General features: G+C 36.7%; 1 protein-coding gene across 7 annotated transcripts in view; it reads right to left on the bottom strand.

Moving 5' to 3' along the window:
- HACE1 (HECT domain and ankyrin repeat containing E3 ubiquitin protein ligase 1) overlaps positions 1-13743 on the bottom strand; it is a 127473-nt gene that overhangs the window by 99329 nt on the left and 14401 nt on the right. For 6 of the 7 annotated variants that reach the window (XM_032338946.1, XM_032338949.1, XM_032338950.1 and 3 more), the window contains exons 2-5: positions 12398-12452; positions 11091-11180; positions 10225-10329; positions 4787-4862 (exon numbers count right to left, since the gene is read on the bottom strand). In XM_032338946.1, coding sequence (XP_032194837.1) covers positions 4787-4862; positions 10225-10329; positions 11091-11180; positions 12398-12426 — 300 coding nt within the window. In that variant the 5' untranslated portion in view covers positions 12427-12452. The remainder of the gene's footprint in view (positions 1-4786; positions 4863-10224; positions 10330-11090; positions 11181-12397; positions 12453-13743) is intronic. The other variant, XM_032338952.1, reaches the window with a different exon arrangement.

The following is a 13743-nucleotide window of genomic DNA, read 5'->3' as shown; positions in this document are numbered from 1 at the left end:
AAAGCCTCTGCCTTCGGCTCAGGTAATATCTCAGGGTCCTGGGATAGAGCCCCACACTGGGCTCTGTGCTCAGCAGGGAGCCTGCTTCACCTCCCTCCACCCCACCCCCGCCGCCTGCTGCTCTGCCTACTTGTGATCTCTGTCTGTCAAATAAATAAATAAAATGTTAAAAAAAAAAAAAAGAAAGAAAGAAAGAAAGAAAAAGAAAAGGTGTGAGAGAAATGTGCTTGTACCTGGAGGTGGGGCTGAAAAAGAGAGCAAACAGCCATATCTTCCATAAAGTCAATTGATGATGCCTAAAACTAAAAAATCAAAAAAAGAGCAATAGTAGCATGCTACTATCCATCTATTTGAAGTAGACACCTTAGGGCTTTTGGTATAGTTACAGTTGTGCAATCATCACCACAATCAATTTTAAAACATTTTCATTTCCCCAAAAAGAAACCCAGTACCATTAGCAGTCACTGCCTATTTTCTCCCTTGTCCTGAGATGGATAGGTAAGACACATGTCTCACCCTAATTTTACACCTGCATAATGTAAGTCAACATTGCCTTCAGTATTTATTACTGATGTTCTTTTTCTTTGTTCTCACAGATCTCTGTTAGAGGCAATGAATTCTCCGAACAGTCGTTGGGGAATGATATAGGCAGCATCATCAAACAAATATTCCATCGCTCCTATTGCTTCACTTTTATAATTTTGCTCAGTTTAGAACAAACCAATTTAAGTTTAATTATCTCACCCTTGATAGCAGTATGTATAAGGCAGGGAAAAGTCTATGAAATCCTACCATGATTTTGTGGTTTATGATGCTAAATGACAGCCTTTGCAGACACCAATACTTTGAATTGTTCTTCTGCTTGTCACTATCTCCAGGCCATCCTTTACTTAGTAATACTCAGGATGGGTGAGCATAAAATGTACTTCATTCAAAAAGTAGTAGGAGAAGGCACCTGGGTGGTTCAGTTGGTTAAGCGTCTGCCTTTGGCTCAGGTTGTAATCCCAGGGTCCTGGGATGGAGCACCACGTCAGACTCCCTGCCCAAATGAGAGCCTGCTTCTCCCTCTCCTTCTGCTGCTCCCCCTGCTTGTGCTTTCTCACTCTCTCATCAAATTAAAAAAATCTTTAAGGAAAAAAAAGTGGGAGGAGAGTGATTTTGAAGGTGAAAGTGTGAAGGGCAGGCTCTCTACCACATGAATCATTTTGAAGAAAAAATGCACATCCAGAAGCTAAAGATCTGGAAAGTGATCCCCATAACTATCCATGCCAAAGACTTTTGGGAAGTCTCCATGAACCCCCGAGATACCTGAACAGCAGTTAAATGCTCTCTTTCCCCTCTATGCCTTCACAAATCTATTCCGTAAAACCAAAACTGTTCCCCACCCCTCTCCCAACCATACAACCACCACTTTCACAGGTCAAACTTCCCTTTTTTTTTTTTTTTAATTTATTTGATAGACAGGGATCACAAGCAGGCAGAGAGGCAGGCAGAGAGAGGAAGGGAAGCAGGCTCCTCGCTGAGCAGAGAGCCAGATGTGGGGCGTAATCCCAAGGACCCTGGGATCACGACCTAAGCCAAAAGCAGAGGCTTTAACCCACTGAGCCACCCAGGCGCCCCACCAGTCTAACTTCCATTTGTCCTTCTGGCCTCAGCCCATGTGCTATGTCCCTGGGATACTTCTTCTAATGCCCTAGGTGAGGACGGGTCCCCTGCTAGACTTTCACAGACTCTCCTCCTATACTGACATTCATTACACCATGTTACTACTGCCTATTAACCACCCCAGTCTTCCTGTAAGGAAAAGTAAGATAAAAACATGGAGGGAGGCAAATCGAAAAGACTCTTAACTACAGAGAACAAACTAGGGGGGCGAGTGGGGAGGAGATGCTAAATGGGTGATGGGCTTTAAGGAGAGCACTTGTGATGAACACTGGATGTTTTATGTAAGTGATGAATCACTAAATTCTACTCCTGAAACCAATAATGCACTAAAAGTTAACTAACTTGAACTTTAATAAAGACTTGGAAGAAAAAAAAAACTTTCCTGTCTTCCTTTTATGTTTGGGCACAACAAGGACCATATTCATGGCTCTATCCCACAACAGCAAAGTGCCTAGCACATAGTAAGTATACAAGAAATTCCTGTTGAAACAAATGAAGGAAGAAATACGAGGAGTCCTTTGGGAGAATAACCAGCCTAGAAAGCATGCAGTCAACAGTTCTCTCTTTTTGTAAGAAAAATCCTGGGACTCTTGGCTCCTCAATGAAGGCTTCTTCCAACTCAGGAGCCATTGGCTTTACTGTCCCACATGTTTGGTGACAACTATTCAGTTCTGCAGCAACACATTTTCACAATCCCAGCTTCCTTCAGCTGATGGGGTCAATGGCCCAGCTGTTGAATTAATTCCTTCATGGTGGTCTGGGACTAGGAAGAATCATGTTGGTTGCCAGAATAGTTTCTAAGAGGAGGAGGCACATTATACCATTCAGGCCAAAGGAGAAAAACACCAAGGTTGGTCAAGCATAAAGAGTGCATAGACTGTTTTTCTATAATAAGTTTTGTAGAATCATCTGACTCTTTAAATAGATGCATTAATAACATTTTAAGTACAAATTTTATTTTTAAAACTTTTCTCTACTTCCCCTAAAGTTCAGAAGTGAACGGGAATAATCAGCAGTAAAAATTTATGTTAATACTGAACATCTTATCTTGCCTACACTAGATAGTGTTCAAAAGATAGGGTTGCACAGTTTTATAATCATCAGTAGTAGAGCATAATTGGGCATCTTGCAGATATTCATTCCACAGTTTTTCTTTATAGAGTAGATAGCAGTATGCTGTTAATACAGGACAAAATCGGGCGCCTGGGTGGCTCAGTCAGTTAAACATCTGCCGTGGGCTCAGGTCATGATCTCAGGGTCCTGGGATTGAGCCCCACATCTCGCTCCCTGCTTGGCAGGAAGCCTGCCTCTCCTTCTCCCTTTACTTGCTGCTCCCCCTGCTTGTGCTATTTCTCTGTGTCAAATAAGTAAAGTCTTTTAAAATATATACATATAGGAGAAAATTGGGAAGCCTGGGTGGCTTAGTTGGTTAAGCGTCTGCTTTCAGCTCAAATCATGATCCTAAGGTGTTGGGATTGAGCCCCGAGTGAGACTCCCGGCTCCCTGCTCAGCAGGGAGTCTGCTTCTCCCTCTCTCTGCACCCTGGCTCTTGCTCTCTCTCAGCGTCTCAAATAAATAAATAAAATCTTCAAAAAAATATATTATGTGTGCCTATGTAATATACATATATATAAACAAAATCTAGATTATCACAGGAGTTGTAGGTTCCATATAATAATCATGATGGAGCTTATTCTTTATCTTTAATAAGTCATTCACACAGAATAAAGCAAATCTTAGGTAAGCTGTTTTTTAATGCTCAGCACCCCCACCTTCAAAAAATTTTTTATTCAGAAAGTCTTGAAAACTGGCATGGTAAGTAAATAATATTCTTTATCCACAAGTTAAAAGATTCAGAATCTACAAATACTACCAAGAAAGGTAAAAAAAAAAAAAATTTTTTCAGACCTAGAAAAAGAATCTTAACTAGAGAGGACAAACTAACAGTTATAAGAGGGAAGGCGGTTGGGGGATGGGTGAAATAGGTGTAGGGGATTAAGAGTATACTTATCATGATGAATACTGAACAATTTATAGAATCATTGAATCACTATAGTATACACTTGAAACTAATAAAACACTGTATGTTAACTATACTGGAATTAGGATTAAAAATTTTAATAAATTTTTTCAGCTTTATTGAGGTATAATTGACAAATAAAACTGTAGGATATTTAAAGTATACAATATTGATTTGACAGACATCTGAAAGGATCCTCACCATCCACTTAATTCATACATGCATAATTTCACATATGGGAAGATAAAATTTAATATATAAAATTTAACATCTTCTGTCCCAACTTCTAAATAATTTCTCCATAATCACATAATTCTATTTTATCTCTACTTCTAAGGTGAATAATGTTCCATTAAATAGTGACAACGATTAAAATTTTTAGATTTCATGTACAGAACTGTTGAATCATATATTGTACATCTGAAACTAATGTAACACTGTATATTAACTTTATTAGAATTAAAAATAAATTTTAAAAAATCTTTGGACTTCAACAATCTTTTCAGAAATATCCCACACTACCTACAAATAACATCAATATGGATCAAAAATATATTAACTTATTTTTGAAAGAAACTGACATAGCAAAATGGATAAAAATACTAGTTTAGGTAAGATATAACAAGTCTGAAGGATACAGACCAAAATATTAACAGTGATTATCTCTGAGTGCAGAGGATACAGTGAGTGATCATTCCATTACTTTTTTCCTTTCCGCCTAGCCATTCAATTTTTCTGAAATGTACGTATTAAAATAGTTTTAAAGAACATAATAAAAAAAATAGCTCTCCTATAATGAACTCATAATACAGCAGACATGCTCCTAAAACATCCCCTGAAATTCAATGACAAAGCTAGAGGAATAAGCCTTCAAAATAAATGAAAGGTCACAAACAAAAAGCAGAAAGGAGAAACATAAGTGAACCCATAACTTCTCTTAGTAAATACAGTACAAAACTAGAACTAGATCTTTCTGCATCTTCTTAACTACACAAAGAAGTAACCTGCAGAAACACTTGCACTGCACTTTGCATTACTATCACCTTCAATATGATTTTCAAAAAAGTATTTTAAAACTCACATAGAATTCTTAGCACTTACTGCTGTAAGGCCTTCATTATTACAAATGTTGACATCAGCACTATATTCTAATAATTTACTCATGCATTTCTTCTGCCTGAAGAGAAAAAAGAGACACAGATAACTGGTATGAGAAAAATAGGCAAATGACAATTATTTTACTGAAATATTGACTACACTCAACATTAGCTGATGGCAAATATCAATCTATAGGTTTTTTTAAACAAACATTATAACATTTGAAATAAATCGAAAAATTGTGACATATAAAAATATGTAACAGTGTATATATAATACCATATTATGTACCATGTAACATATACAGTATTAACATGGATATACATATATAGTACTATATATGCAATCTACAGAATAAAAATAGTATACATGTGTACATGTTACCATTTACTCAATCAGATCCTAAATTTCTTCATGCCATGAACTGTATATTTCTTTAATAAACTTAGTATTAAGCATAGTTAGGTACTCTCAGGGAAACTCAATAAAACTTTATTGACTGATTATTAATTATTCAATCTTCTAACTTACAGCTAAAATTTTTATTAACTGAAAAAATCTTTTTAAAAGGAAACAAATTACTTTTCTACCTTTGGTTTTTGTACCTGAAATGAAATTTAATACTTAAAATTGGCATTATAATCAAAGAAAAGAAAGAAAAAGTTATGAGTAAACTTGTAAGTTCAACATTTACAAAGCTCATCTAATACACTGTTCTGAAAACCATAGGAAATAAATCTTCAATAATCCTGAGACAATAGAACAGACAGCCCTATTAAAAAATGAATACATTGTTTAAAACATGTGTATGTGTGCCTATACCCATATTGCTGGATTTTGAAAAGATCTTCAAAAGCCTGTTTTAGACCACTGGCCTATTGCCAAAATAAACACTTAGGTGGAATGGGCCAGGAAAATAGTCCTAAGGAGGTGTTTAGGGAGTGGCTGAAGAAAAGCAGAAATTGGGGCACCTGGGTGGCTCAGTGGATTAAACCTCTGCCTTCAGCTCGGGTCATGATCTCAGGGTCCTGGGATCGGGCCCCACATCGGGCTCTCTGCTCAGTGGGGTGCCTGCTTACCCCCCACCCTGCCCCAACCCCATCTCCGCCCTCTACGCCTGCCTCTCTGCCTACTTGTAATCTCTCTGTCATAAATAAATAAAATCTTAAAAAAAAAAGTAGAAATCCATAATGCTCCCCAAACAAATAATGAATTGTAAAAGACAGCAATATTAGAGAAATGTATCCTTTTTCTCTCATTTAAAAAGCATTATTAATACTTTATAGAATCTCAGTAGGTCAAAACAATCCACTAAATGAGCACTTATTTTGCCAGGAATTAGAACTAAAATATTAATTAACATATGGGCTGTTCCCTTTACAAAGTCAAAACTTCGCCCAAAAAAATTAAGAAAAAAAATCATGTTTCAAATGTGACCAACAAGCAACCTAAGAACACACAACAATTTTGAAGTCTTTTTTTTTTTTTTTTTAAATCTCATATAATCATGAAGAACACTGGATCCTCCTGTACAGGAAGTAACTATTTTCCTGCTCAGATATTGCAACAATTATGGGAAGCTTATGGTAACCTAAATGACACAAGGGCAAATCATCCTAGTGCTGCTCTGTGGTAGCTTAACAGGCCTTCTACTGGAAAGGAGGGCAATTCAGTACCAACGTACCCAGCACTAACGGTTAATGAGAGAAATGTAGAGCAGTCCAGAAGAATTATAATACTCATCTAACAATAACTATGGGAACAAAACAAAAAATAAACTCCCAAAAACTGATGGACAAGGAAAAGGGGCAGAAGTCCCCCTGACTTCTGCTTCAGTCTAGACAAATATAAACTCATAAAGATATTATAATAAAAAGCTATTTCTTTCTTTCTTTCTTTCTTTTTTTATTTGTCAGAGAGAGAGAGTACATGCACAAGCAGGGAAAGCAGCAGGCAGAGCCACTCAGGTGTCCCTAAAAAGCTATTTCTGAAAACATCAAAAATAACATGCACTCAAACCACTCAGCAAATAGTTATGGAGCAACTTTAAGTTGTACAAGCCATTAAGTAACAAAAACTAGTTTCAGATATCAAAATTAATCTTTATAGAAACAGAAAGGGTATCCAAAATAGATGTTATGGTAGGGTTATAAACTATTCTTACTCCTTCTCTCTTCACTGACTTGCCATGTGAATCAAGTGGGTTCTGTCATATTTCATCACCTTTAAATGTAACAGTCTCCAACTTAAATGTTCTCACACCCCCAACCAAAAAAGATAAACATGTAAGGTGATAGTGATGGATGTGTTTACTAGCTAAATGAAAGGAATTCTTTCACAGTGTATATGTCTATCAAATCATAATGATGTACACTTTAAAAATCTTACAATTTTGTTGGTTATACCTTCAACAAAGCTAGGGGGAAAAAAAAAGGTAATGATCTCCTAAATGACTTAAGTCTCTGATTATAAGGGCAATAGACATTTTAACCCCACTGTGCGCCAATCTCTCCTTTCACTTACAGTTGTTGATCTAGAGTACTGAGATATTTTTCTATGTGTAATTTTTTTTTTAAAGATTTTATTTATTTATTTGAGAGAGAGACAGTGAGAGAGAGCATGAGTGAGGAGAAGGTCAGAGAGAGAGAAGCAGACTCCCCGTGGAGCTGGGAGCCCGATGTGGGACTCGATCCTGGGACTCCAGGATCATGACCTGAGCCGAAGGTAGTCGTCCAACCAACTGAGCCACCCAGGCGTCCCTATGTGTAATTTTTTTAAAGAGCTTTGTCACTATCCGATAATGTACCTAACCTGAGAACAATTCAGCAAGGAGTGAATTCAGCAAGATGTATGAACTTAGGTGTGACAAACTACAAATATAACCAGTGTTACTAATTACTATAAAAATGGTTGGTAATCAGAACATTTTTACCTTTTTACGTATCGCAACAGTGGACAACTGGTTCACATGCTAAATCAAGAACTGGATCAGACCAAACAGGGTCAAAGGAGTATGCCTTTCCATTGTCCAACCTAGATATCACTATAATTCTTACATTTTTGGTTCCACTTTAATCCCTGTATACAAAAATTTGGTCTCAGAATGATGCAGTACACAATTTTAGCCCTGTATCTCAGCTAGGCGTCTGCCGCAACTACCTAGAATCCCAGGTCAAAACAGGAAACAAAAATAATTTTAAGAGTAATCAAAAAAAGAGGGACGTCTGGGTGGCTCATTCAGTTAAGCATCTTCCTTCAGGTCAGGCCATGATCCTGGGGTCCGGGGATTGAGTCCCATCAGGCTCCCTGCTCAGCAGAGAGTCTGCTTCTCCCTCTCCCTCAGCCCCTCTTTCCCTGCCACTCATGCTCACTCTCTCTCTCTCAAACAAGTAAACAAACAAATAAAATCTTAAAAAAAAAAAGAACAAAAAAAGGACGCATAGGAATATACCTTTTATTCTTTTGGGGGGTGAGGAGGAAAGACAGGGGTAGAGGCAAAGGGAGATGGAGAGAGCGAATCTTAAGCAGGTTCCATGTCCAGCACAGAGCGCAACACAGAGCCGGATCTCATGACCCTGAGACTATGACCTGAGCTGAGATCAAGAGTTTGAAGCGTAACCGACTGAGCCACTCCAGTGCCCCAAGAATATACTTTTATACAGAAATTTTATATCATTTGGAGCATGTTTATAAACATAGTTCTTCATGCCCTGAGTCAAAACTGCTTTTTTTTTAAATTTTAAACATAATTCCAGGGCGCCTGGGTGGCTCAGTGGGTTAAGCCGCTGCCTTCGGCTCAGGTCATGATCTCAGGGTCCTGGGATCGAGTCCCGCATCGGGCTCTCTGCTCAGCAGGGAGCCTGCTTCCTTCTCTCTCTCTCTCTGCCTGCCTCTCAGTGTACTTGTAATTTCTCTCTGTCAAATAAATAAATAAAATCTTAAAAAAAAAAAAAACATAATTCCAGCCATTTGGTATGGCTTCTCAGTCCAACAGAATTTTTTTAAAAGATCTACTTATTTTAGGGACAGTGTGCATGCACATACACATTCCTGCACAAGAGCGGGGGTCCAGGGGAGGAGAGGGCTAACAGGGGGTGAGGGGAGACAGAGAGATAATCTCAAGCAGGCTCCCTGATGAGTGTGGAACCCAATGTGAGGCTCAATCACAGGACTCTGAGATCATGATCTGAGCCAAAATCAAGAATCAGATGCTTAACCAACTAAGCCTGGGTACCCAGGCACCCCTCAGTCCAACAAATTTTAAGACATAAAAAACAGTGGTAAGCAGAGGCAGATACAGATATATGACATCTGAAATTCTCCACAGAAAAGGGAGAAAGAAAGCCATAAAAAGTATAGTAGGGTTTAAAATAGCACACAATGGGGGCACCTGGGAGGCTCAGCTGGTTAAGTGTCTGATTCTTGGTTCTGACTCAGGTCATGATCTCAGAGTCCTGAGATGGAGCCCCATGTTGTAGGGCCCCATGCTCAACAGGGAGTCTGCTTGATATTCTCTCTCTCTGCCCCTGCCCCCACTCTACCTCTCAAGCACCTCTCTTTCTCTCTCTCTCAAATAAATCTTTAAAAGAATAAAACAGCACACAATAACATAAACATGTTCATAATGAAGACCAGAGTTATTAAGAAAAGGAAAAAATAAATTTACATTTTGGAAATACTCTTTTTATAAGGGGAAAAATTATTTAATAAAAAATTTCAAAAGGAAGGGTAGTAAAGACATTATTCATTTGGAAAGGAAAAGTAAGTTTTGGCACTGAGAGGAGTAAGCTACCCTAATTTAGAAAGCTTACTACAGTATAGCCCATTCTCAAAAAGATATAAATAAGCTGGGTTTATTTACTCTGTCTTTAAAACCATTAATAAAATTAACTGAACAAGCGATTTGGACAATAAGGTATGGAAATAGATGTGGAAAAGAATCAGGAGGAAAAAGGACACCAAAACAAAAAGGTGACAATGATGCCTTTTAAAAAATAAAGTATCAGGGGCCCCTGGGTGGCTCAGTGGGTTAAGCCTCTGCCTTTGGCTGAGGTTGTGATCTTAGGGTCCTGGGATCAAGACCTGCATCGGGCTCTCTGTGCGGAGAGCCCGCTTCCTCCTCTTTCTCTGCCTGCCTCTCTGCCTACTTGTGACCTCTCTCTCTGTCAAATAAATAAATAAATAATCTTTTTAAAAAATAAAATAAAATATCATTATAATACAAATAAAAATAAACTTCAAGTATATTCTCAAGAAAAAATAATAGTAAACAATTTAATAAATTGTTAAATATGACAGTTATTTAAATACTGAATATAATGACCCACGATCCTCTTCCCAAGGCAAATACTGAACAAAAAAAATCACCAAAGAGTGCCCTGAATACTGTCAGTCCTAACAGATAGTACAGCTTAAGCTACTCAAGGAGACAAAATATTTACCCATTTCTAGCTGCCAAATGAAGGGGTGTACAGCCTGAAATATCTTGATAGTTAGGATTTGCTCCTTTCTTTAATAGCAGGACCAAGCATTCCACCGATCCACAACTAAAACAATATTAAAAACAGTTCAGATACATTCAACAAACAGTCACAGCTGACATACCTCAATTAAAAAAACAAACAGCCCTATTAAACACATTATTTTTGAGGTCCATTAATAACCTACAATTTAACTTCCATCACAAATGGTAAATATCCATTACTTTCAAGAAAGTACATTCTACTATGAAAGCTATGAAGTATTTGAGATACTCAAATAAAGCAAAATAAAGTATTAATACATAAAAGAAACCACATAGTACTCTCAATGCTTTGACCTTCTAGAAGCCAAATTTATTATGAAAAACTAATTTTAACATATCTAAGTACTGAAAGGAAGTTAGATATCAACTAACTGATAACTGATTGATTACATACTTGAAAATTATGGATAAAAATCATTTGCACACCTCAGTAAAAAAACATAAAGCCAATGGCTTCATGTGCAGTTAACAAATAAAATTTCATACTGGTAGGATGAGAGAAAAATTTCAGTGAATATACCCTCTCAAGTATATCCAGGAAAGACAACCTACTTATCTGATCTAGAACAAGCTAAGACAGTATATGGGAGACTTGAGTCTGATCTCAAGGTTAACTTATCAAGAAAAAGAATGAAAAACACAGCACACGATGCTTTCAACACAATAAGGAACCATTCAGCAGTCTGTTCTCATCTCTTCCCATAACTACTGTGGGACAACACTGATCCAAAGCTTACTGATCACTGTGCTAGAACAGACTTTAATCCAAAATATCCTTCTTACTTTGCCGCAATGTGAAGCAAGCTTCTTTTCACACGTCCAAATGCGTAATTGACATCAAACTTTGAATTTGATAGTAGCTCAGAAACAGACCTAAGCCAAAAGAAAATAAAGGAGTCGATGCTGAAAATAAAAGTGTTTAAAAACATAGTAATGCAAGTTAATAGTCCTTTAGTTACTCTAACCAATTATCCAAGAAGTTCTGTCCCACATCAACCAAAATACAAAGCACCATCCTCTAAGCATAACATGGTAGCCAGCAGTTTCATCCAAAACACAACTGCACTGGGGCACCTGGGTGGCTCAGGTCATGATCCCAGAATCCTGGAATGGAGCCCCCACACTGGGAAAAAAATCCCTGCTCAGTGGAGGGTTTACTTCTCCCTCTCCCCCAGCTTGTGTCTCTTAAATAAATAAAATCTTAAAAAAAAAAAAAAAAAAAGCAACTGCACTGACCTAAAAACTAGTGTTGAAGGTTTCCTCATCTGCTCATCTAAAAAAGGTACAGCCTATCTATATTAATTTTGGCCAAATAAGAAAATCGGATTTAAGTATGTTTTAGTTGTAGCACAAAAGAAGTTTAAAGCAAAAAATTATTTATATTTTAAGTTTGTTTCAAAATAGTTTCCTTGTCACCTTTATACATCAACTACCATATGGCTAAGCACAGCAGAGCTGCCTGCTACAAATATAAACATCTTATCACCCCGGCAGATAACTAGATCTCATCTGCCTCCTGTAAAAAGTGTCCACAACACATCAATAAAAAGAACATGAAAGGAGAACATTAGAAAGTTAAGTTGTCCATCAACCCTAACCTTTTGCAATGAAGATCAGAAGTGATCTCTAGCTGAAACCATCACAATGTTTTTCTAATTGTCAGTGACCAGCCAAATAAATAACTGACTTAATATTTGATAATTCATTCAGAACATCTCTTATATACAATTTTATAGCGGGGATGCACCTTGGAAAATCTTGGTTTTTATTTCACAGACAATAACCTATAACAGAGGTTAAGTAACACGTCCCAAGACAACATCTATGTCCAAACTGTGTGTGCATGCATGTATGTGTATACAACACAGATGAATTTATATTTTTTAATTTTGGGAGGGTTTTGTTTCTTTCTTTCTTTTTTAAAGTAGGCTCCACGTGCAGTGTGGAGTCCAATACAGGTCTTGAACTCAGGATCCTGAGACCAAGTTCTGAGCTGAGATCAAAGTCAGACACTTAATCAACTGAGCCACCCAGGCACCCTTCTTTTGCATATTTATACAAAAAAGATTAAATTTGAAATAGGCACTCACCTGTGCTGATCAGCCATAACCATTGGCATTAATGTATAAACAGCAGTTTCATTATCTGAGTAAAAAACAAAACAAAACAAAAACTAAACAAAAAACAGAGAAAGAATTAATTTTTGTCCTATTTTTTTCCAAAGGGTGATCCTTAAAACTGCCTCAGAGTTTTCCTAATTCTATATAAAAAGTGAGAAGACAGGAAAGAAGATTAAAGATAGTGTAGAATACCAGAGGCATTTCAAAATTTGCAACAATGCAAAATTTCTTATCTTAATGTTACGCCTCTTTACATCACCACCAAAGTGTTAGCTTCTGGATTTGAGGGGGAAAATAAGACCTAATATTTTCTGTAGCTTTAACAACACAAATTTCTTTTACTTCCAAAGAAGTGTTTACCAACTTCATGTTTTATCAAACTTACATGTAGGTTGGGGGAATTTTAAGCATATATGGGTATTATAGATACATGGGCATTATAGATATAAATGCTAAAATAATTTTTAAACATTAAATATACATAGTACTTGCTTCTTGTCAATATTATAACAAAGGAAATTATTTTAGAAGCTTTTACAAAACAGCATTAAAAATCTTATTTTTCACATTTTCATTTATATCTTTTATAGAATAAGTTCAAAGAGATAAGATCCAAAAGAAAAGGTTAAAAGTCAACAATATTTATGATATTAGACTATACTCATGTAAATTTCAGCCTTGTTTGGATTTATTTTTATATATTACCAATGGTCATCTCAATTCAATGCATTTTGGAGGTTTATGGTTTTTTCTAAGTTATTTACAGAGAAGTAATCCTGACAACTCTTAAAACATTAATGCCAATACTAAAATTAAAGAGTTAAATTTTCAGAAGGAAAAGGGGTTTTTGCAAAGTATCAGAGTATCTCCCCAAAATACTGACTAATTATGAAGGAAAATTTACATTGGAGAGCCCAGCAGACACCACCTTGATCAACTGATAAAGGGTAGTATCACCAGATATAATAAATATTGATATGTAGCCTCTGATATGATGATCCACTAAAAACAACACAGTATAAATAAAGATCAGACAAGCCCAAATTAAGGGGAATTCCACAAAATACCCAAGCAGTCCTCTTAAAAAGTCTCAAGGCCATTAAATACAAGAGAAGTTTGAAGGCTATTACAGTTTGGGAAGGCTAAGGAAACATGGACAACCTAATGCAAGGTAGTATCTTTGATTGGATGCTAAGTGAGAAAAAAGACATTGATATTGATAAAACTCACGAAATTCTAATAAAGTCTGTAATGCCGTTAACCGTATTATGCCAATGTTAATTCCTTAGTTTTGATAAGTGTACTATGGTTGTAAC

The sequence above is a fragment of the Mustela erminea genome, chromosome 4 (assembly GCF_009829155.1).
Source record: "Mustela erminea isolate mMusErm1 chromosome 4, mMusErm1.Pri, whole genome shotgun sequence".
Lineage (NCBI taxonomy): Eukaryota > Metazoa > Chordata > Mammalia > Carnivora > Mustelidae > Mustela > Mustela erminea.
Note: the sequence above shows the minus strand (reverse complement) of the source record. Positions and strands in the feature narration are given on the sequence as shown.